At 38.4% G+C, this 25,565-nt stretch overlaps 1 protein-coding gene across 5 annotated transcripts in view; it reads left to right on the plus strand.

Moving 5' to 3' along the window:
- Positions 1 to 25,565, plus strand: part of scap (SREBF chaperone) — a 128,096-nt gene that overhangs the window by 56,561 nt on the left and 45,970 nt on the right. For all 5 annotated transcript variants that reach the window (XM_059974348.1, XM_059974356.1, XM_059974334.1 and 2 more), the window contains 7 exons: positions 4,950 to 5,107; positions 7,881 to 8,101; positions 9,470 to 9,575; positions 11,028 to 11,200; positions 12,518 to 12,644; positions 13,455 to 13,567; positions 18,779 to 18,873. In XM_059974348.1, the coding sequence (XP_059830331.1) occupies positions 4,950 to 5,107; positions 7,881 to 8,101; positions 9,470 to 9,575; positions 11,028 to 11,200; positions 12,518 to 12,644; positions 13,455 to 13,567; positions 18,779 to 18,873 (993 nt within the window). The remainder of the gene's footprint in view (positions 1 to 4,949; positions 5,108 to 7,880; positions 8,102 to 9,469; positions 9,576 to 11,027; positions 11,201 to 12,517; positions 12,645 to 13,454; positions 13,568 to 18,778; positions 18,874 to 25,565) is intronic.

The raw sequence follows: 25,565 nt of genomic DNA on the forward strand, positions 1-25,565 counted from the left end.
CTTCATTATACTTTGTTTAAATAAATTAAACTAGCCCTAATGCATTTTCTTCCCTGTAATTAACTTGTGGAGAAATCCAGAAAAAACATTTATTTTAAGTTGCAAAGCTTTTGTGGCTGGTCCATCATTGGAAAAAATGCTATTGATATAATCAGGACTGTCTATGCATTTGCAATTTCAGGAGCTAAAGTAATATTTAAAATAGCATCCATAGAAAAGAAAATAATTAACTCTTAAGATAATGGGGACTACAGGATGATGTTGAGTAATATAGAAAGTAAATCCTTCTATAAAAGATTTGCTTCTCGTCATGATATTCTCAAGTAATTCATTTTCCAATAAAAGGACAATTGAATTCCCAGATGAAATTAAACAGTAAATAAAATTTCCTTGCTTAAATTTCAGAATAAGATTTTTATTGAATGAAACATTCAGTCTCAAATATTGTGCGCCGGCAAGCTGCTGATTCTTGCTTATCCACCAGCTTGAAGACACAAAATGGCACAGTTGCCTATTGTCATGGAGTTACATTAATTTCTATCCATCTGCCATGTGTTCCTCGTGATTGACTGTCTGTCTATCCATCTTATAGTCTGTGAGCTTTCACTCCTCCTCTCATTATTCTAGCTTCAGTATTTCCAACTGGATTGTTTTCCTCATTTTACATGCTGTCTCACTACTTACTGAACTAAATTTCTTTTTTTAATCTTGCCTCTCAATTTTCATGTATTATTTAAATGTAAGATGACGAAAGAATTGGGTTTAGTTATTCTCACTGGATAATTTCCTTTCTTGACATTCACTATTACAAATTGTATTTTCAAATGGCATACTCATGCAGCAGCTCTCTTACTGCCAAAGAATACTTCTCATCACAGATATTGTACCCAAGATTTTTGCTGTTTCTAGAAATTCTTGCCATTTCTAGAAAACAAAATTCAATAAATAAAGTCTGAAATCTTACTACTTTTCTAAGATTTTTGTTGTTATTTGTAGTAGCTTTATAAGTTATTGGGTATTATTCTTTTTAATCTTTGCTCTCCAGAAATTCCCACTACAATAATGAAAATGTGAATATGTTATGAGCTTTAAAGCATTTTTGATGATAGATTGTCTTGTTTTCAATTGTAACTTGCAGTATTTGCACATACGTTGACTGTTAGTTTCAACATTTTTTTTTAAATCACATATGATTTATTGTGGATACTTTTGCAGTTCTTCCAGTGGCCTCATACCATTGGTAGAGATAGCTAATAATAATTTATTCACTTGAATAATTTAGTTCTTTATCTTACAGTTATGAGTTTTGTTTTTTAAAATGGTACCAGTTGAGTAATAGCAGAATATTCTAGTCTACTTTATTCCATGAAGTATTGTATAAAGGGAAGTTTAAACCTTGAAACCAACAAGGTTGAAAATTTTCCTCCTTGCCAAGTGGGTGTACTAGTTCTGGACTTCGAAACGTTCCTAGGTGTTAGGTTTGATCTTGGTTACAGATATACTCCACCGCAGGAAGTTTATTGGCACTTCTACAGCATTCTCAATTTTAGTTCTTGTTCAAGCTCACCTCTTCATTTTTCATTGTTTATTGTCATTCTTCAGTACACCAGTGTAAAGGGGAACAAAGTAATTGTTACTGCAGACCCAATGCAACATAAATCCCCAGTGATGATAAAAGTCTCAATAAATTCAAATATCCTTCATGATATTACTGTCCTTTATCTATATACATGTCCTTGATGGTGAGTAGGCTCATGCTAGCCTTGTGTTGAGCATTTTTAACTACTTATTGTGAAACCCTCCTGTCTACTGAATTGCAGTTTCCAAACCACACAGTAACGCACATGATGGTATTCTCTCAACCGTGCATCTGTAGAAGGTCGTGAGTATCAATGTGCAGAGTCCAGCTCTCATCAGCTTCCTCAGAAAGCAGAGATGTTGGTAAGCTTTCTTGACTGTGGAGGATGTGTTTTGGGACCATGAAAGGTTGTGCAAGATGTGCATTCCCAAGAGTTTAAAACTGCTCTCAGTTTCTACTGTTGTGCTACAAATGTGAAGAGGAGCTCTCCTGAAATCGATAACAATCTCTCTTGTCTTGTTGACATTAAGGAAGAGGTTATTTGTCTGGCACCAGGCCTCAAGGTCTTCCATCTCCTCTCTGTAGGCCACCTCATCGTTGTTGGTGTTGAGCCCCATCACTGTTGTGTCGTTGACGAACTTGACAATGTGATTGTGCAGTCATGTGTGGCCAAAGTGCACAGTGTAGAAAGTGTACAAAGGGTTGAGCACATAGTCCTGGGACACCCATGTTAAGCTTGATGAGGAGGGAGAAATAGTTGTGCATCCAACTCTGAGGTCTATTGGTTAGGAAGTTCAACACCCAGTTGCACTATTAGACCAAGGAGTAAGAGACTGCTCACCAAGGTTATGGGACAACAGTGTTGAATGCCAAATTGAAATCCAAAAATGGCATTCTGACATACTGTAAGTATCCTTGTTTTCTACGTGTGTCAAGAGCAGATGAATGACAGGTACTAGGCATCTGTTTTAGTGGAAATGCCATTTATACATTAATTATCTCTTGACTTAATTTGCTAATGCTTCTCCGATCTTTAATCCAACATGAGCCTGAACTTGTTAAACTTATATAACCCAGTTTTTTAACCAATAATGTGAAAAATAGCCCGAGTACATTCTGTCATGCAGGCAAGAAAAATACAATCCGGCTAATTGCCAGCCAGTCAGTCTACAATCAGTCATCAACTAAAACAGGGAAGGTATCAGCAATAATATAATCAAATGCTACCTACTTGCTAATAATCTACTCCTCAATGCCTAATTTGAGTTTGCCACTACTACTCAGCCAAAGATTTCATCACAGATTTAATCCAAATATAAATGAAAGAAATGAGTTGGGCTAGATTTCCTTGGACATTAAGGTATCATTTAATTGAAGGTGGTATCAAGGTGACCTGATATAAATAAATTCCAATGACTAAAGTGTTACTTTGCACTGTTGCAGATGTTTATGGTTGTTGAAGTTTAGTCATGCAAGACATTCTACAAGACTTCCTCAGGACAGTATCCTAGGTCCCGTCATTCTAAGGCCAGAAGTGGGATGTTGGCTGATGATTGCATAGTGTACAGTTCTATTTGTAACTCATCATCAAGTGGGTGGCACAGTAACGTAGCAGTTAATGTGACACTATTACAGCGCAAGATCTCAGAGTTAGGAGTTCAACCACAGTGTCCTCTATAAGTAGTTTGTATGTCGTCCCCATGGAATGCATGGCTAGGGTTAAATCAGGGGTTGCTGTTGGAGCAGCTTGAAGGGCTGGAGTGGCATATTCTGTGCTGTATCTCTAAATATAGAACCAATGAAACACTGTATGTTTGATTAATGAAAAGTAACATTTGCACCACAGAAGTTAAGATGTTGGCTACTTCCAGCAAGATAAAGTCTAACCACATACTTTTGATTTTCAGTGGCAATACTTCTACCATATTCTCCATCATTAACATCTGGACATTTACCACTATCCATAATCTCAGCTGGATATTAATTCAATGAGGACAGGAGCCAGTCAGATACTGGATATCCTGTGGTTAGCGACCTACTACCTGATGTTCTGAAGCCCTTCCATTATCTTCTCGTCAAAATATAAAGGAACATGAAAAGGCATTGTCCTAATATTTAACACTTTTACTTCCTCCACAGATACTGCCTGACATGCTGAGTATTTCCAGAGCTTTCCATTTTATTTCAGATTCACCATAGCTATAGTGTTTTATTTTTCTATTAGGCTTTATGATCTTGTTCTAGAAATTGTAGTTGTTGATATTCCACATAAAATGTATTAAGAATTAAATAGCATGCACCTTCATAAATAAAGGTGAACTGTATTCTGTGTTGCTTATGTCACTTAAGTTATTTTTATCATTAGCTTTCAGGTTTCTTATGTACAATATTCCTTCGATAATGTTAAGAACTCTACCTTTTTCCTTACTGCAGTCTTTGTCAGAATATCATTGCAGCTTTTGATACAGCCAGCTCTTCACTTTTAATGTTGTGTTATCAGTGTAAACTTGACTCTCTCCCATCCACATCTCTACTACTATAATCCCATGAAAGAGCACATCTGTTTGTACCATGTCAGATTTGGCATTAAATTGATCTTGTATTACTGTGGTCTCAATCCTGCTGATGTTCCAGTCTGGAGACAAAATGTGATCTCCTGCTTCTAGATATCTTGCATGTTAACTCAGTTGCCTGACCCACTGAGTTCCTTCAGCTTGTAGCCACTGGCATAAAGTCACATCTCTTGAAGTAGATATCAGAGAATAGATTTCCAGATCAGTTCCTATTTCACCTTGTCAGTGAATGGGATAATGTGTTTAATTTCATGTAATTGTCTGGTTAAACATGGCAAGTTCACTGACCCTTCTTTGCTGCTTTACTATGTATCCACGTGAGATTGCCCACCCCATTGGCACGATGATCTGCAGGGCTAAAAGTACCTTTCCAGTCATTGGTTTTATAATCTGCTCCATCTCGAAAGTTGTTAAATCTATTATGTGAAACATTTTAATTACAAAGAACTTCTAATTAAGTATCTTCAGTATGAAACAGTGACTGTTTCTCCTTCTACAATTGCTGCTTGACCTCCTGAATGTTTCCAGCATATTTTGCTTTAGATTCTAATTCTTTTTAAATGCAAGAGTGCTATTTTGAAGATTCGTAATTCTTTACTTCACAAACAAAAACAAATTTAAATTCATGAAACCATTCATGACTAACTCTATACATGAAAATTCACCGGTTGATGTTAAATGACAGCAGCAGACTGACACATCCTGAACATTTTATACAGCAGTGAACATGCCATCCAAAATCTGTATTTGAGTCACTCCATAATTTCTTATGTGTTTTTCTACTTTTTCCTTTGTAGTATTTTGGACCCCCAGTTGCATATATACAACAGATATTTGTAAAAGCCGTCGTATCCCCTTGGAACAAAAACTTAATTGCTGTTGATGTATTCCGTGCCCCACTCTCAAAAGTGTTTCAGCTAGTGGAAGAAGTAAGAAATCATGTATTTCAAGACAGGTAGGAAGGGATTTGTTTATTTATAATATGTGTCTTATTTTGGGAGACAAAAAGGAGGAAAATAGATGTGTTTTGAGAAGGAAGATGACGAGTGTCATATGTCTGTGTGTGCAACCATAGGTATTCTGTTCTGAACAGCAGAATCTAAAACTAAAGGTAAAATTTATTCTCAGAGTATATACATGTCACCACATACAACCCTGAGATTTTTTTTCTGTGGGCATACTTAGCAAATCTATAGAACAGTAACTGTAAACAGGATCAATGGAGTGCAAATGCAGATATAAATAAATAGCAATATTTATAAATAGCAATAAATACAAGCATGGAATAACAAGATAAAGGGTACTTAAAGCTGTGGAACACCAGAAGTAGAATGAGTGTACTTATCCCCTTTTGGTTAACATCCTGATGGTTGAGGGGTAGTAACTTTCTTGAAGCTGGTGGTGCAAGTTCTGAGGTTCTTGTACCTTCTACCTGATGGCAGCAGCGAGAAAAGAGCATCGCCTGGGTGGTGACGTTCTTTGATGATGGATGCTGCTTTTCTATGGCAATGTTTCATGTAGGTGGTTGGAAGGATTTCACCCATGATGTACTGAGCTGAGTCCACTACCTTTTGTAGGACTTTCCACTCAAAGTTATTGGTGTTCCCAAACCAGGCCGTAATACAGCCAGTCTGCATGCTTTCCACCACACATCTATTGAAGTTTGCCACCGTTTTCAATGACATGCTGAACCACTTGCAGTCTCCTGAGGAAGTACAAGCACTGCTGTACTCTTTTTGCAATAGTATTTATATGATTGGTTCAGGACAGGTCCTCTGAGATAGTGATACCCCCCCCAGGAATTTAAAGTTATTGACCCTCTCCACCTCTGATCCTGTGATTACTAGCTCGTAAACCTTTGCTTTCCCTTTCCTGAAGTCTATAATCATTTCCTTGGTCTTAATGACTTTGAGTGAGAGGTTATTGTTATTACACCACTCAGCCAAATTTCCAATCTCCCTCCTATATGCTGATTTGATACAGCCCACAACAATGCTGTCATCAGCAAACTTGTATATGGTGCTGGAGCTGTGCTTAACCACACAGTGTAAAGTGAGTAGAGCAGGGGGCTAAGTACACATCTCTGTGGTGCCCTTGTGCTGATAGTCCAGAATCTCTGCCTAGCTTATTCAAGACTTGAACAACTGTGTGGTGACTGATGTGCATTATCATTACTACATTAAAATAATTTTGGATCTAGAATCTGTCTCTCCTCACAGTCAGGTTGTCCTCAATCCCAAATGGTTGGCAATAATGAGGGGGGGGGTGGGAAACAAGATGCAAGAAGAGCATAACCAAATAGTCAACATGTATAGATGCAATATTATAAAGCATTTCATACAATTAAACTTTTTTTTGTATCCAGAGCGAATAATATGAATGTGAAACAGGGTCATTACCTTGATTGTTGATTTTTACTTCTAATAAATAGTGATTGTTTTTTTTTTGCTAATATTGTTTAAAGCTATTAATAATTTGCTAAATATTGTTAATTGAATGATGATTTGAACTTGCTTCTACTGAACTTTTCAGTTTTTTGATGAGTTATTGGTGGTTAAATAAGAAGGTGGCAATTGATGTTGTGAGCTTTGATTTTTAAATGAAGTTGGATATTGTACCACATCTGAAGTTTATTCAGAAAATTAACAGAATGAAAAAAAAGATCAATAGCATAAATTCAAATTGGATTAAAATTGGAGGGTCGGTTGTCATGAATGGCTGTTTAATCTAGAGAAAAGTATGCAATGCAGTTTCCCAGGCTTTAATTGTGTGACTGCTCTTTTACTTCGTACAATAATGACAAGGGCTTGAGAGTATAGGGCATGGTATTGAGATTTATAAATGGCTAGGAACCTAGAGATATACTAAATGCTAAGGAAGTTATCTATGAACTTAAAAAAGGTCAAGCAGTTCAAAAGGATAATTGAATGGCAGATGAAATTCACTGCTATAATATGAGACGCTACGTTCTGTAAGAAAGAACGAAAAGACCTATATATGCCAAAAGGTTTCATTTTGTGTATCTCATTGAGATTAGGGAATAATTGAATAAAGCAATCATGAATGCAGTTGGAGTCCCATAGTTCATAAACGGAGGCAAACAGTATAAATGCTGAGAAGTTTAACTGAAATGACGCAAGACTGTAGTGCAGCCTCAGACTGCTCATTGTTTCTAGCTCTACAGTTAAGCTGAAAAGTTTGCGGAAGAAGCAATAAGTTTACTGACATGATTTTAAGGCTGAGGAATTAGTTGTCTGAATAGGTAGGAGAAGCTGAAACAGAGAAAGCAGAGATTTGCAGCTTGACAGATAAAATCAGTAAGTTTATTTTCTATAACAAAATGGAATTCCCAGTGGGTGAAAGGTTGATAGAAAGCGGGCACATTTCAAGTAACTGGCAAAGAAATCAGTGGCCCATATAAGAAAAAGACATGCTACGCGAGTAGAGAGTGATAAAAAAAATGTAAATACTTCATAGAAAAACAATGTAAGGAAATAGAGAAACTGAGCAATGCAGTAACTGGATTGCTCTAGAAAGTGTCAATGCAAAGTCAATGAACAAAGATGTTTTATTGTTATGTAATTTTTATGACATAAACATAGTATTCACTCAGCTGCCACAGTTCGTCAACATGTAAACAGAATACAAAACCAAACCATGCCAATATAGTATGTAAAAAAATATATATTATGAGCTGTTATTAACTTGTATTCTTCTATCATTAACAGTACTGGCATGAAGAGCCTAGAAAATATTTGTCTCCAGGTTACTGATCTACTTCCAGGGTTGAAGAAGTTACAGGGTATACTTCCAGAACATGGCTGCCTCCTCATTTCTCCAGCTAACTTTTGGAAAAACAGTCGTGATCATTTTGATTCAGATCCAGATATTATTGGCACCATCCACCAATACGAGCCTAAGACTCTGCAAACATCTGCTTCACTCAAAGGTAGCTTGGAATCTTGAGAATGTAATCTAATTCTCTTTGGCTTCATACTGCATATTACCTGACCTATTCCTATGTCTGCTATCCTGCAGTTGTACTGTCTGAAACCTTCTCTTCAAATTCTGGATTTCTACCTCTAGTTAGCCTTACCAACAAAAACACAGCCATGAGCACTTTGATGCCTTCTTTTACCACCTTTAATATTTTTTTCTTCCTGTTTAATGGTCACTCTTTCCTTTTTTTTCACCCACTAGAGCATTTTGATTTGAATTGAATTGACCTTGTTACTTAGATCCTTCACATACATGAGGAGTAAAAATCTTTACATAATGTCTCCATCTAAATGTGCAATGTGCAATTTATAGTATTGTAGCATCATAGTATCAATCATGCAAAATATGGTAAATTGCTGATTAATATTTGATTGTATTGATTGAAAGTGAATGTAGGTAAGATATCCAGGAAAACTGGCTGAGATTTTATATATTTAATGTTTATGGGTACTGTTAACTAATGAGCCTGAATTAAAGCAAACTCTGGGAGACAGTGATCACAATAAGGTAGAATTTGATAGATACTTTTTAAGAGATCCATCAGAAACTAGAATGTTGGCCAATAATGTAAATTTACATTAGAAAATCTTATCTGCAGATTGTGGTATTCTCAAATTAAAAACAGTATTTAAAGTTAAAGTTCAACAGGTCAAGTAGCATCTGCGAGAAAAAAATATATTTACCATCTCAGGTTGGAATTTTTTCATTGCTTTGTGCATAAATAATGACAAACATCTATAGCCTTTTTCAACATTAACAGCAAATATATTTTCCATTTTAAAAAAAAGCAAAACTCCAAAAAAAAAAATGTTCCAGTCATAGCTAGCTAAAGCTAGGAATAGTATGAGATCAAAACAAGCTTATTTGGTTAATAAAAGGAGCAATAAGTACGAGAATTTGGAAAGCTTTAGGAAGGATGACCAAATCTAATAGAAAGGATAACATAAATTTTATGAGTAAATTGGTGAGAAAAGTAAAAAGAATTTATCAGAATTTTGCAACTGTATAAAGGGGGTAGGGAAAAGGTAACAGAAGTCATTGCAAATCCTCTGGAGACTTATGGGGAGATTATAATGAGGAAAGGCCAAAACATTATATAAATGCATGTAGTTAGCTTCACGAAGCAAAAGTTAGCTTATCACCAATGGAAAGTTAAATTGGATGATAAGTTACTTTAGACAATACTGTTTGCTTAGGGCAACTTGAAATGCTGCAAAATTGGGCTACTGGGAAACAGTTTAGCTTAAAGTCATTTATAATGAATAGATTGTACTTAGAATAAAAGCAGAAATAGTACTCATAATTAATTTATGTGCAGATTTGCTGTTTGGAGTACCTGGGAAGCACAGTGGTGTTAACTTGCACAATCGCAAACAGGTGGTCTCCTATGCCATCACTGTCATCCTGCAGGAGTACCACTCGAGGTAAAGTCATTGTTAAGTGTTTTGTGGAATTTCTGTTTGACTTTTCTGTCCTGAGAAAATTTAGTTCAGAATTATTGGATATGCAAGTGAGGTAAATTGGTTGCACACCCTTGAACTAAAACAAAATTTTGTACATTATTCTTTATTCCCTGCTTGGTGTTTTGCATGAGGTTTGCTTAAAACGGAAGGTATAGACTGGAGAAATTGTAAATAGAGGAGATTACTGAGGGAGAGAGAACATAGTAACAGTTAATACATGGATTAGGAAGTGAAGTGAAGTATTAGTGAGAATGGAAAGAAAGTGGGTGAAGTGGATCTCGGGGCTAAGTTCCACTTTTGTGGGCAGCAGTGGCAATGGAAGAAAAGCTGGCCACTCAAAACACATTGACCACATGCATGTCATCCAACAGAACATGTTAGCTAAGAACTAGCTTACATTCTCTGTTGCCATGGTAGCTTAGCGGTTAGTGCAACACCATTCCAGCTTAGGGCATCAAAGTCTGGAGTTCAATTCAGGTGTCTTCTGTAAGAAATCTGTGCGTCCTCCCCATAGAGTGCATGGGTATTTTCCAGGTGCTCCAGTTTCCTCCCATAGTCCAAAGGCATACTGGTTAGTAGGTTAATTGGTTATTGTAAATTGATCTATAATTACCTTAAGTGGGTGGCACTGCTTGAAGGACCAGAAGGGCGAATCCTGTGCTGTATTTCTAAATAATTTTTTTTTAAAGAATTAACAAAAAGAGTTTCAGAGATAAAAGTACATTTATTATGAAAGTATATGTACCCATATACAATCTTGAGATTCAATTTTTTACAGGCAGCCACAAAACAAAGAAACAGAATAGAATCCTCAAAAAAAGTCCCACACAACTAAGACCGTAAAACATCCAAGGTGCAAAAAAAAAGAAATTAAAGAAGTAAACAAATAATACATAGTACTGTAGAGTCCCTAAAAGTTAGGCCACAGTCACAGAACCAGTTCAGTGCTGCAGCCAGTCCAGTAGCCCGATGGCTGCAGGCCACATTCATGGAGCCAGTTCAGCGCGGCAGGTGGGTCCAGTAGCCCGGTGGCTGCAGGCCACATTCATGGAGCCAGTTCAGCGCGGTAGGTGGGTCCAGTAGCCCGATGGCTGCAGGCCACATTCATGGAGCCAGTTCAGCGCGGCAGGTGGGTCCAGTAGCCCGGTGGCTGCAGGCCACATTCATGGAGCCAGTTCAGCGCGGCAGGTGGGTCCAGTAGCCCGGTGGCTGCAGGCCACATTCATGGAGCCAGTTCAGCACGGCAGGTGGGTCCAGTAGCCCAGTGGCTGCAGGCCATAGCCACAGATCCAGTTCAGTGCTGAGGCAAGTGCCAATGGTTGCAGGCCACAGCTGCAGAATCAGTTGGTGCACGTTGCAAAATGTTAGATGTAATTTAGCAAATCCAACTTGTCTTATTTTGACCTTTTTCAGATTTCTAAAGAGCCTCCGCTTGAGGTTAAGGCAGCTTCATCCTGGTACTAACAGCACATTGAGGGAAGATCAGATAGTCCACGTCCATTTTAAGGAGGAAATTGGCATTGCTGAGTTGATTCCTCTGGTCACAACGTACATCATTCTTTTTGCATACATTTATTTCTCTACCAGTAAGTTGCGATTTGAAACCTTATTGGGGGAATTTAGTAAGTTCATCATTTTGAAATAAAACCAGAAACTTATGTAAATATGTAGCATTTCAAATGACATCTGTGGTGTGAGAATTTGATTATTCTGGAATTTTAAAACGTTGTCTCCATAAAGGTTGCCTGACTCGCTTAAATATTTCCAGAATTTTCTCTTTATTTTGGAGCTTATTTCTGCACTTCATCTCTGATTGGTCTATAACTGGTCTTAATAAAACTCTCCATCAGCCACTCTAATGATGGTCACGATTCCTGCCTCTGTAACTGGGGTTGGGTCTGGATTGCATATTGCAGTGGTGGGGGTTATTTTACCAAGCCTTAGTACTTGCTGTGTACAGCCGTAACCATTTTGGATGCATTGAAACCATCTTTGGGTCATTGAAAAATAACGTTGGGTAAGTAAGCAAATTTCTCATGTCTAGATTAAAGTAGCTTGAAATTTGTTTTGGACCTATGGCTCCCTGCAGTATGTGAGAGAGTTCCTAATTTTATCCTTCTATCCAGTTCCCCTAGTGAGGAGGTTAGACTGGTTGAGGAGGATAATGTCAAGTGCTGAAAATTTCAGCTGGGAACCTGCTATTCTATGACTAAGTGCACTGAGCTTCTTGTGTACTTAACTTTTTACTGCTACCTAATCTTAAAAACTACCAAAATTCAGATTTGTCTCATCAGTCCAGAAAGTAATGAAAATAAATCAGTAAGTCAGTCTGCAGTTGTGGGAAGAGAAATGAAGTCAAATGTTTTAGGTTGGACACCCATTGTCACAACGTTCTGGCAGCGAGTCTCTGATGTAAAGTGTTCACGTTGTTTCTTTTTCCATAATTGTGACATGATCTGAATATTTTCAGCATTTCCTATTTCTGTTTTAGACAGAATGAAAATTTTTGAAGAATAAGGTTGAAATTTTGATTTTACTTTTTTATATCAGATATGCCTTTATGACATCGTCTCATGAAATGTTTCCTCACGGCTCCCTATAAAAAAGCAGGTTTTTTATTATGTCTGTATGTTTTAGTCTCTCTTCAAAAGATACCAGTTCTTTTTTTTTTCAAATTTACCAATGCATTTAAATCAGTTTTTCAGATCTTACTCATTATTTGTGAGCTCTGTGCTTTTCATTTAGTTCTCAGTTCTTGGTTAGAAATTGCATTAAGTAGCATCTTTTGTAAAAATAGCCATGGTGTAGCTTTAGTGAATTCTCTTTCAAAAAAAAATTAAGCTTAGATCAATTCTTTTTCCTTTTCATTCATGGTTTTTGAGTCATACGATGTAATTTTGCAGGGAAAATTGACATGGTGAAATCAAAATGGGGTCTTGCACTTGCAGCAGTGGCAACGGTTCTTAGCTCCCTTCTCATGTCCGTTGGTCTGTGTACACTGTTTGGCCTTACACCAACTTTGAATGGAGGGTAAGCGACAATTAAACTTTCCTCATTAATAACCTTTAGTTCTGTTTATATTGTTTCATCATTACTTGAATGCTACCAGCTTCAAATGTAAGGAGCAATAACAAAGGAGGTAGCAGGTTTAAATTGATGTAATATCTCTGACAGCTGCCAGAATTAAAACAGAATTTGACACTGAGCCTCAGGTGTATGTTAGGGCAGATGATCAAAAGCTTGGCCCAAGAGGGGTTGGTTTTACTAACAAGGCAACTTGGAATGCAAGTTGTTGTTGGTTGAATATCATGATATTGAAGGAAGCAAAGCAAATCTGCAGTTATGGGGGAATATCTGTCCTGTTCATAAAAGATTTTCTACAAGTTTAATCAATTCAGGATATAGAAACATAGAAAACCTACAGCATAATACAGGCCCTTCGGCCCACAATGCTATGCCAAACATGTACTTACTTTAGAAATTACCTAGGGTTACCCATAGTCCTCTATTTTTCTAAGCTCCATGTACCTATCCAGGAGTCTCTTAAAAGACCCTATCATTTCTGCCTCCACCACGGATGCCGACAGCCCATTCCACGCACTCACCACTCTCTGCGTTTGTTAAAAAAAAACAACTTACCCCTGACATCCCCTCCGTACCTACTTCCAAGCGCCTTAAAATTGTGCTCTCTCATGTTAGTCATTTCAGCCCTGGCAAAAAGCCTCTGACTATCCTCACGATCAATGCCTCCTATATTGTGACTGCAAAGAATTTTGCAGGTTATAGATATCTAAGACCTTTAATGGTATTTTTAATCATAATTGTCTTTGTTTTTCAAAGAGAGATCTTTCCTTACCTTGTTGTGGTCATTGGTTTGGAGAATGTCCTTGTTCTCACCAAGTCAGTTGTCTCCACCCCTGTGGATCTTGAAGTCAAACTACGAATAGCACAAGGTAAAGACATATATATGTTTAGTTTGCCTTTGTTATTTTACCTTGTTTTATCACTTTTGAGCTGACACGATAGACCCCTTCATTTGGACACGGTGTATTTCAAAATAGTCATTTATTGCTAGTTGAATCCATAGAATCATATAAGCTTACAGCAAGTAAGGAAACCATTTGGCCTGTTTTTTCGATGCTGTTCAAAACTGGAAGTATGTAGATTATAAATACAAGAGGTTCTGCAGATGTTGGAAATCTTGGGCAACACACACAAAATGCCGAAGGAACTCAAAGTTCAGCAGCACCTATGGAGGGGAATGATCGACTAGGCTTATACTTGCTGGAATTCAGAAGATTGAGAGGGATCTTATAGAAACGTATAAAATCCTAAAGGGATTGGACAGGCTAGATGCAGGAAAATTGTTTCTGATGTTGGGGAAGTACAGAACGAGGGGTCACAGTTTAAGGATAAAGGGGAAGCCTTTTAGGACCGAGATGAGGAAAAACTTCTTCACACAGACAGTGGTGAATCTGTGGAATGCTCTGCCACAAGAAACAGTTGAGGCCGGTTCATTGGCTGTATTTAAGAGGGAGTTAGATATGGCCCTTGTGGCTAAAGGGATCAGGGGGTGTGGAGAGAAAGCAGGTACAGGGTTCTGAGTTGGATGATCAACCATGATCATACTGAATGGCGGTGCAGGCTCAAAGGGCCGAATGGCCTACTCCTGCACCTATTTTCTATGTTTCTATGAACAGTCAATATTTTGGGCTGAGAACTTTATTCTGGTCTGGAAAGGAGGAAGACAGAAGATCCTTTGGTGCTTTCCTTTACAGTCCTGATGAAAGGTCTCGGCCCAAAATGTTGACTGTTTAAATCCTCTGTAGATGCTGCCTGACTTGAGAGTTCTTCTAACACTTTGTGTGTGTTGCTCAATTATTTTTTGAGCAGGCAATGAAGAAAATTGTTGAAGGCAGAGTGGTAGATTTGTTTTACATGGACTTTAGCAACAGTATTTAAAGTTGTGGAGAGGTACTGGGATAGGAAAGATTTAGAGTAATACAGACCTTATATGGGTAAATGGGACTAGTACAGATAGGCACATTGGCTGCCTTGGCTGAATTGGGCTCATTGCGGAGCTGTATGTTTCTCTGATAGTGCTAAATTCTCTCTGTGTATCCTTCAATGAGCCCACTTTAGTGTAGAGTCTCTTCAGTACTCATCCAGATACATTTGAAGTTAAGGTGGTTTCTGACAAAGTTCTAGAGCTCACTTCCCTTTGGGTAAAAGGAATTTTTACTTGTTACTAACAAAATTGTTCCTTTTTCATCTTATCTCATCCTCTCCATAATTTCATGCACCTTAGTTCAACCTCTGCTTTGTGTCCTTTGATCCAAAGCAAATAAATTCAGCCTGAAGTCTTTCTTCCCCTTAGAACGTATTAACATTTTGCTAATTTCTGTATCCTCTAAAATTTTGGCAAACTGACGCTGTCCTCCAGCTGTGGTCAGACTAGAGTTTTATATAGTTCAGCATGACCTCCCCACTTGTATTCAGTAACTTGGTTGGTAAAGGATCCTGTTTCTCTCCTTATCATTTCATCTATGTGCCCTGCTACCTTTAACATATGCTGGGCCTATACTTGTTGGAATTTAGAAAAATGAGGGGAATCTCAATGAAACCTAAAAGGCCTAGATAGAGTGGATGTGAACAGTATGTTTCCTATGATGGGGGGAGTCTAGGATCAGAGGTGCAGCCTCAGAATAGAAGGACGTCCATTTAGGACGGAGATGAGGAGGAATTTCTGTAGCCAGTGGGTTGTGAATCTTTGGAATTCATTGCCACAGGCAGCTATGGCTGCTAAGTGATTTGGAGTACTTAAGGTGGTGGTTGATAGGTCCTTGATTAGTCAGGGCATGAAAGGTTAAGGGGAGAAGGCAGGAGAATGGTGTTGAAAGAGAGAGAGGGTCAGCCATGTTAAAATAGCAGAGCAGATATGATGGGTCAAATGGCCTAATTCTTCTCCTTTGTCTTAGGTCTAACGTTTCTATATATTATTTATCTATTTTCATTGGCACCTGTGATACAAATATTGCATTAAATTGCACCATCAATAAAATTTGCATTGTTGAAATTTTTTTTCTCTCGTTTCAATTTAATCTTATTTTTCCATCAGGTTGTTTTGTGTCACTAGGGTAATCGTGTGTCACATGGTAGAGATATAACTTGATTCAATAAAATAATTTATTAAATGGTTTGATAAGGTGTTGAGCATATATTTAGTATAATATTCTACTCCTTTCCCTGACCACAGTTTACCACTACTCATGGATACACATTATATATTTTATGACTTTTATGATGTTATAATAAACTGATGCCACATTCACCCCCTACACACAATAATTCAGTGAGTAGATGAAAATAGCCATCTCTAATAGTGCTGAAAAATTGATCATGACATCAAAAGGCATTAAGAGCTAACCACATTGTGTGAAAAAGTCACAAATACAGTCAATTTAAGGCAATGATACTATTTTTCTTCTCCTGAAAGATATAAATAGACTTCACTCCAAACAAGAGAAAATCTGCGGATGCTGGAAATCCAAGCAACATACACAAAATGCTGGAGGAACTCAGCAGGCCAGACAACATCTATGGAAAAGAGTACAGTCGACTTTTCGGGCCGAGATCCTTCAGCAGGACTGGAGAGGAGAAAGCTGAGGAGTAGATTTAAAATGTGGGGGAGGGGAGAGAGAAACACAAAGTGTTCGGTGAGGCCGGGAGGAGGCAGATGAAGGAAAGAGCTGGGAAGTTGATTGATGAAAGAGATCCAGGACTGCAGAAGGGGGAGTTGGATAAGAGAGGACAGAAGGCCATGGAAGAAAGAAAAGGGGGAAGAGCACAGAGCAAGGCAACGGGCTGACAAGGAGATGAAGTAAGAGGGAAAAGGCGATGGGGAATGGTGGGGGGCATTTCCAGAAGTTCAAGAATTCGATGCTCATGCCATCAGGTTGGTGCTACCCAGGCAATATACAAGGTGTTGTTCCACCAACCTGAATGTAGCCTCATTGTGACAGTAAAGTAGGCCATGGATTGACAGAGGAATTGGAGTGTGAAGTGGAATTAAAATGGATGGCCACTGGGAGATCCCACTTTTTCTGGCAGACGGAGCATAGGTGCTGGGCAAAGCGGTGTCCCAATCTACATCGGGTCTCGCTGATATACAGGAGGCCACACCAGGAGCATTGGACACAATATATGACCTCAACAGACACAGTTGAAGTGTCTACTGACCTGGAAGGACTGTTTGGGGCCTTGAAAGGTAGTGAGGGAGGAGGTGTAGGGGCCGCTTTTTAAATCTACTCCTTGTCATTTTTTCTCTAGTCCTGCCGATGGGTCTCGGCTCGAAACATTGACTGTATTTTTTTTCCATAGATGCTGCCTGGCCTGCTGAGTTCCTCCAGCAATTTGTGTATTTTTATAGGCTTATTTGTTTCAGTAACCCTATAGTTTATATGCTAGTTCTATGCTGGATCCTGCACGTATATTATTGGATGAATTATTCCCTCAGTTTGTGAACTGGGGGAAACCACTTCAGTTAATGGGTCTATATATTAGGTGACTTTGACTGAAATGAAATTTATTTCAGTCACTGATTTACATGATGTGAAATTTGTAGTGTTAAAAAAAAAGGAATAGGGAATAATTTTCATGAACCAATCTGATGCTGGAAGGCAGAGAGCTACTCCTTAATTGATGAGTGTATGTCTTCAGTCTGCTGTACCTCCTTCCTAATGGTAGTAATGAGAAGAAGATGTGTCCTGAGTGGTGAGGGTTATTAGTGATAGACACCTTCCTGAGGCACCATCCCTTGAGGATGTTTCCGTTGTGCCCAATATAGAGCAGGCTGAGCTTATAACTCGCAGCCTTTTGCAGTTGTGTTCTTTTGAGGTTCCATACCAGGATGTGATGCAACAAGTCAGAATACTTTGTACCGTAGATCTGTAGAAATTTGTCTTTGGTGATTTACCAATCCCCTTAAACTCATGAAGAAGTGTGCTGCCTTCGTGATTACATCGGTGTGCTGTGCCAAGAATAGATCTTCTGCACTGTGGTGCCCAGGAACTCGAAGCAGCTCGTGTTTTCTACTACTTACTCCTCAAATGAGGACTGACCAACTTCTCCTTATTGAAGTCCACAATCAATTCTTTGATCTTGCTGACATTGAGTGTGAGATTGGGTGAATTTCTGTATCTTTAACTTTTTGAGAACAAAGTGACAAGAAGAGCAGGAGTAAATTGCTCAGCTCCTCAAACCCATTTTGCCATGTTGCTGCCCACTCACCTTACTGGGTTGCAAACTCCATTTTCTGCAATGCCTCATTGTAGTCAGCTGTTCTGTGAAAGATAAACAGAAAGTCTGCAGATGCTAGAAATCCAAAGCAACACTGGGGGAGCTCAGCAGGTCAGGCAGCATCTATGGAAGTAAATAGATAGTTGATGTTCCGGGCCAAGAACTTCTTCACAGACCCTTCTTCTGTAAAAGACCTGTTTATATGTTGTTCACTTCAATTGTTTGCATGATTTATGTTTTTCTTTCTCTTTTGCATCGGTTGTTGGTCATTTTTTTTTCTTTAAATGTGCTATTTAGGGTTTCTTGCTTTGTGACTACCTGCAAACAAACAAATCTCAAGGTTGCATAATTTATACATACTTTGATAATAAATGTACTTTGAATCTTTCAGTATGTACTATGTGTGCAATTTTATTATTTCAACAATCTTTAAATCTTTGCTAGTCTATTGCCCCCAGTTTCATCCACTCTAAACTTGTGTATCATCTCCTGAGTGAGGTCTTATCAAAAGCCTTCTGAAAATCTAAATACACACATTCACTAGGTCCTCCTCATCGTCTCTGCAAGATGTGTCCCATGGAACACGAAAAGATTAACAAAACCTGATTTTCTCTCATAGATCTACATTGACCATGTTCAATCAAATTATTATTTTATATATCTTAATAAGACATCCTTTATTAAAGTTTACATAATTTTCCTTGTATGTTTTGTTCCTGTTCACGTGTTGGCAGTATTCTGTTTCCTTTTTCCTTCTATTTATAGACTTTTGGGTGACCATTATCAGACTATTCACTGTTTCTTTTGCCACTTCATTCAAAACTCTGGCATATGGATCACTAAACTTGTGATTTATGCTTGTCTAGGTTTGAGCAATGAAAGTTGGTCCATAATGAAGAACATGGCTACTGAACTCATTATCATACTAATCGGTTACTTCACCCTGGTTCCAGCTATTCAGGTATTTCTTGTTACTTGTCTTTGTAGTTAGCCAAAACTTTTAAAATAGAATAAAAATATGTGAATGTTTGATTTGGAAAATGATTTTATTCATTAAAAGTCATCGACAAGTGACAGCTGGGCTACTAACTGTTATACTGAAACTTAACCAGCAGACAAGTAACGAAATTGTTCTTAAGTTGAGTTTCTGGCATGTTCCTGATTATAATATGCTGGTTTGGTACTTCGCTCTCAGTTTGTGTGAAGAATAAAGTGCTGGTGGAATATGGCAATGGAAGTGCATTATTGTCAGACTACTGTGCTAGTAGGGTGGTGCAAACCTTTGCTTTCCATCTGCTGTACCAGGAATCAGATCGAGGCTGAGCTCACAGCTAGTACACTATGGTAACAAGTTCAATAGTGGTCACTATAGTGGGCTTGTTGCCAAAGGGAAATCCCAAGTTAGGTGGGGACATCCAGCCAAGTAAAGAGTGAAAAGGTGAGAGAACACAACTTTCATCACATCCAAGAAGAGGCAGTGAGTAATTGGAGGATCTGGTGTGGTCTGTCAATACATGATGCAGTTGCTTGCCATCCCCAGCAATGTCCCACACTTGCCATCCTGGTGGAGGTGCACCTTTGAGACCAATATCTTAGCATTAAACAATTGCATTACTTGCCTTGTCTCACAGAACACCAGTCCCATAGATAGCTACTACATATTGACACAGCACATCATACTAAGCCATACAACCATGTGATTGTTTTGGGAGTGCCAGTGGAGGGCAAAGGCTCATGCCAACCACAACACACAACCTAAAACGATATACTTCATAAAATACTATGGATAGGTACCCATGAGTGTTCAATCCTCAGGGTAAGATAAAAGTCTTTATTCACACAGCTGACTTCCAGGAGAGTGAGAATCCAAGAGAATCTCTCTATCTTGACACATTTTATACTTCTTAAACACAGATATAACAATAAATAATTAACTACAGTTTAAATTATTATTATCACATAGTTCAACATTTGGAATATAGTAGGGTATGTTTACAGAATTACATATTTACAATGGCAACATATCCCAGCTAGCAAAACCTCACTGAATATTCAATACTGAATATTTAGAGGTGTTCTGCTAGTTGGCATGTGCTGCCATGGTGTCTGTTCCAAAAACCAGACACGCAAAATTTACCCCTTTTGTTACAGTGTTGAGGGGTGGCTCAATGAGGGATCCTCATAGAGGGATTAGAGCAATTTCAAGTTCCTGGGTGTCATGAGCTGAGGATTAACCTAGTCCCAACATATCAATACAGCTATAAAGAAGGCAAGACAGCAGCTATATTTCATTAGGAGTTTGAGGAGATTTGGTTTGTCAACTGAAACATTTGAAAACTTCTCAGAGGTACTTTGGAGAGCATTCTAACAGGCTGCGTCATTCTTTGGGGGTGGGGGGCTACAGCACAGGATTGAAAGAAGATACAAAAAGTTGTAAAATTAGTCAGTTCCACCTTGGGTACTAGCCTCCGTGGTATCAAAGACATCTTTAAACAGCAGTGCCTCAGAAAGGTGGTGTCCATTATTAAGAACCTCCCTTCACCCAGGACATACACTATCTCACTTTTTTAAATTATTTCTGGTTTTGCACTATTAGATTCTATCATTTTGTCCTATCTATGGAAGGGCAAATGTTCTAGACTTAATAAAGCTTACCTCCAAAAATCTAAAACAGAGGGTGGTATGGCTTTACTTAACTTCCATTTATATTATTGGGCAGCTAATATTTGCTGTCTTACTTTTTGGTCCTTTTTTTTTTATAATCAGTCTGATTGACCAAAATGGGTGGCAGTGGAGTTGAATATAAAATCAACTCTTGCTTTCAAGAAGTTGACGTTCATCTGGTTGAGTGGAGATAAGGTTAAACTACTCGCTTCTTGTATAGTTCAGGATTTTTAGTCTGGCCATATAGTTGGTCTATTACTTTAATCTGACTGATCAAATCTAATTGCTCTGAGACTTTCTTTTGAGATTTGCTGTATATGAAATTATTTGACCCCTCAAATATGCTTTCACAGCATCCCAGGCAATCTGGGATGAGATTTCAGATGACATATTAGTGTTTAGAAAAAAGTAATCTGATGCTTCATAAATTTTACATCCGATAACAAAGTTGGATTAAAATGTCAATGTTTATTCATTTGAGGAAGGCTGGGAATATTTATAGACAAGGTAACTGGGGCATGATCCGAAATCAATATATTCTGATAATCACAAGAGTGAACTGATGGAATCAGCTGGTTATCCATTAAAAATAATCAATTCTAGTAAAAGTATGGTGGACATGTGGAAAAAAAGGAGTAATCTCTCTCAGTAGGATGGAAAAAACGCCACAACTCAGAGATACCATAGTTAGAAAGGAAAGAATGAATAGACAAAGCGGATTTACTAGGTAATCTAGGAACAGAGGACGATCGATCCAAAACTGGATCTAATCAACAATTGAAGTCACCGCCCTATATAAGAGAATATAAATTCAGATTAGGCAATAAAGAAAAAAAAACGTTCAAAAAAAGTTCACATCATCCGAATTAGGAGCATACAGGTTAGCCAATACTACCCTAGTATTATACAATTTTCCAGAGACAGTAATAAAACAACCGTTTGTGTCAGCTACCTTACTATGGAGCTCGAAAGGAACATTTTGATTAATAAGGATAGAAACCCCACCCCCGGCTTTGGCCAGGAAGGAAGAATGGAAGTGCTGACCCACCTATCTTGACATAAGACAAGAATTGACAAAACTTTGGATATGAGTTTCTTGCAAAAAAAAAATCAGCTTTGAATTACTGAAAAAAAGATGTGAAAACACCTTCCTTCTTTTAGCAGGATAGCTCAATCCCTTTACATTCCAGCTTATAAAATTCAATGAACTAACTATTGTCATTTAATAGAACATTTAAAGAGTAGTAGGCATAAACAAGATCAAGCATTCAATTAACAGTTCTGGAGCAAAAGTATAAGTCAAAAGAATCAGGACAGAAAAGTGTCCTGAGTAACAGAGAATAATTAGAAAAGCAATGAATAATGTTGACACTAGAGAACCCACCCCTCCCTCCAATCGCAAAACAAGATAGCTACCAAAAAAAGCAGCAAGCTCTTTGGGAAAAAAAAGACACCCCAAAATCCAACTTCCAGTTTGGTAACATTGTCATGAGCTCCATTTAACTAATAATACAGAAACTAGAGAACATTATGCACTACAAATTAAAATTATAAATAAAGAGAAACAATAGCATCAAAAAATATTACTCTTGATTCAAAATAATGATCCAAAATAGTCTACCCGCGAGAAACTATGGAAGAAAAATACAGTAATTTAAAAAGAAAACAGAGAGAAAGAAAACAAAGTATCTATCAGCCATTAAAAAAAATCAAACCGAGTCTGATATAGTAAAATGGCTGGGAGATCTTCAATAAATTTCTGAGCTGCCGTAACCAAATTAAACGATTTGTGGTCTCCAGTGTTAAGAGTTATTCAGAGATGGGCTGTATTACACAAAGTGGGTCAAAGTCCACGAGAAAGAAGAAAAATTTTTAAAGAAAAGTGCTTATCAGCCATTTTAGAAAGTCAAACCAAGTTTGATGTAGTAGAAATGGCTGGGAGACCTTCAATAAATTTCTGAGCCTCCATAACTGACTTAAACCATTTGTGGTCCCCAGTATTAAGAGTTATTTGGAGATGGGATGGGTTATGCAGAGAGGGTCTAAATCCACGATAATAAAACTCTTTCATAACATCTTTATACTTGGCGCGCATCTTCAAAACTTGAGGAGCATAATCTTCAACTATGCGAATGATGTGACCACGAAAATCCAGTTTTCCCCTCTGGCGTGCTTCCATAATCAGAAGGTTTTTCACTTGATATTGATGAAAACAGAGAATTACTGGATGTGGACTAGAGCCCAGCTCAGGCTTGGCTAGAAATGTATGGTGCACTCTGTCCAGTTCAGGTGGGGTCGGGATAATTTCCTTCCCAAAAGTCTCACAAAGTAAAGTAAATGGCAGGATACTTGGAAGTGTGGAGCAGCAGAGTGATCTGGGAGTACATGTCCACAGATCCCTGAAAGTTGCTTCGTAGGTAGATAGGGTAGTTAAGAAAGCTTATGGAGTGTTAGCTTTCATAAGTTGAGGGATAGAGTTTAAGAGTCGCCGGGTAATGATGCAGTCTATAAAACTCTGGTTAGGGCACACTTGGAGTACTGTGTCCAGTTCTAGTCACCTCACTATAAGAAGGATGTGGAAGCATTGGAAAGGCTACAGAGGAGATTTACCAGGATGCTGCCTGGTATAGAGAGTAGCATTATGATCAGAGATTAAGGGAGCTAAAGCTTTAGACTCTGGAGAGGAGGAGGATGAGAGGAGACATGATTGAGGTATACAAGATATTAAGAGGAATAGATAGAGTGGACAGCCAGCGCCTCTTCCCCAGGACACCACCGCTCAATACAAGAGGACATGGCTTTAAGGTAAGGGGTGGAAAGTTCAAGGGGGATATTGGAGAAAGGTTTTTTTTACTCAGAGTGGTTGGTGCGCGAAATGTACTGCCTGAGTCAGTGGTGGAGGCAGATACACTAGTGAAACTTAAGAGACTACTAGACAGGTATATGGAAGAATTTAAGGCGGGGGGGGGGTTATATGGGAGGCAGGGTTTAAAGGTCGGCACAACATTGTGGGCCGAAGGGCCTGTACTGTGCTGTACTATTCTATGTTAAAGAGGAGAAAAATTCACAGGAGATCCCCTTTTGATAGCCTCTGGCAAACTGAGAATTCGTAGATTATAACACCTACTCCGTTTTCAAGATCAGTCATCTTGGAAGTTAACTTGGTGTTTTGCTCTGTCAAATTGGAACAGACAGCTTCCAGCAGCTGAACGCGGCGTTTTAAATCTTCGGAAGTTAACGCGATATGAGATAGACGTTCGGCAAGATTGTCCAATCTAGCGTTAATTTGATCCAATTTTGACTCCCAACAAACTGAAAGAAGACTTATATTCAGATGTAAGCTCTTGTTGATGCTGTTCCAAAAGGGAGGCAATCTCGGCAGACGTAGAGACTTCTTTTTTCCCAGATTTAGGAAGCTTTATGGCCATTATAGGATAGGTGTATTCGCAGGCAGGTAAGAAAACAAAAAAAACCAAACTGGAGTAAAAAAAGGAGATAAAAAGTGCGGACGTAAGAAATGAAACGGAGTGAAAGTTTTAAGCGACTAAACAATTACCACCTTACTGGAAGTCACCAGTCCGTGATTTCATAGCTCCCTAATAAATAGATGCTTAGGAGGAGTGTGGTTGGATGTGAGTATCACTAAGTGGGAGGCCATTGTAAAATGATCGAATTGTCAATATTCTCAGTTTTTTTAAGATTAGATAATTAGGCATTTTTATAATATTTCAGTGACCTGGTGTTCAAAAAATATACAACACCTGGAGTTAACACAATAAGGAGAAATTTCTATAGTATCTATGACTGCCTCTGGTTGTTTCCTTTAATTTATAACCAGTGAAGTATTTTTGAAGTACAAACCCCATTTCCAGAAAAGTTGGGATATTTTCCAAGATGCAATTAAAAACAAAAATCTGTGATATGTTAATACACGTGAACCTTTATTTAACTGACATAAGTACAAAGAAAAGATTTTCAATCGTTTGACCAACTTAATTGTATTTTGTAAATATACACAAATTTAGAATTTGATGGCTGCAACACACTCAACAAAAGTTGGGACAAATTTAAAATAAGATTGAAAAGTGCACAGAATATTCAAGTAACACCGATTTGGAAGACTCCACATTAGGCAGGCTAATTGGTAGTAGGTGAGGTATCATGACTGGGTATAAAAGTAGCATCCATCAAAGGCTCAGTCTTTGCAAGCAAGGATGGGTTGTGGCTCACCCTTTTGTGCCAAAATTCGTGAGAGAATTGTTAGCCAGTTCAAAAGGAACATTTCTCAATGCAAGATTGCAGAGAATTTAGGTCTTTCAACATCAGCAGTACATAATATTGTGAAAAGATTCAGAGAATTCAGAGACATCTCGGTGTGTAAAGGGCAAGGTCAGAAACCACTGTTTCATGCGCGTAATCTTCGAGCCCTCAGGCGGCACTGCCTAAGAAACCGTCACGCTACTGTGACAATTATAGCCACCTGGGCTCGGGAGTACTTCGGAAAACCATCATCACTTAACATAGTCCGTCACTGCATCCAGAAATGCAACTTGAAACTGTATTACGCAAGGAGGAAGCCATACATCAACTCTATGCAGAAACGCCGGTGAGTTATCTGGGCCCGAGCTCATCTCAGATGGACCGAAAGACTGTGGAACCGTGTGCTGTGGTCAGATGAGTCCACGTTTCAGCTAGTTTTTGGAAAAAACGGGTGACGAGTTCTCCGTGCCAAAAATGAAAATGACCATCCTGATTGTTATCAGCGAAAGGTGCAAAAGCCAGCATCTGTGATGATATGAGGGTGCATCAATGCCCATGGCTTGGGTGAGTTGCATGTATGTGAAGGTACCATTGACTCTGAAGTATATATTAGGATTTTAGAGAGACATATGTTGCTATCAAGGCGATGTCTCTTCCCAGGACTTCCATACTTATTTCAGCAGGACAAGGCCCACCACATTCTGCACGGGCTACAACAGTGTGGCTTTG

This window comes from Hypanus sabinus, chromosome 1 (assembly GCF_030144855.1).
Source record: "Hypanus sabinus isolate sHypSab1 chromosome 1, sHypSab1.hap1, whole genome shotgun sequence".
NCBI lineage: Eukaryota > Metazoa > Chordata > Chondrichthyes > Myliobatiformes > Dasyatidae > Hypanus > Hypanus sabinus.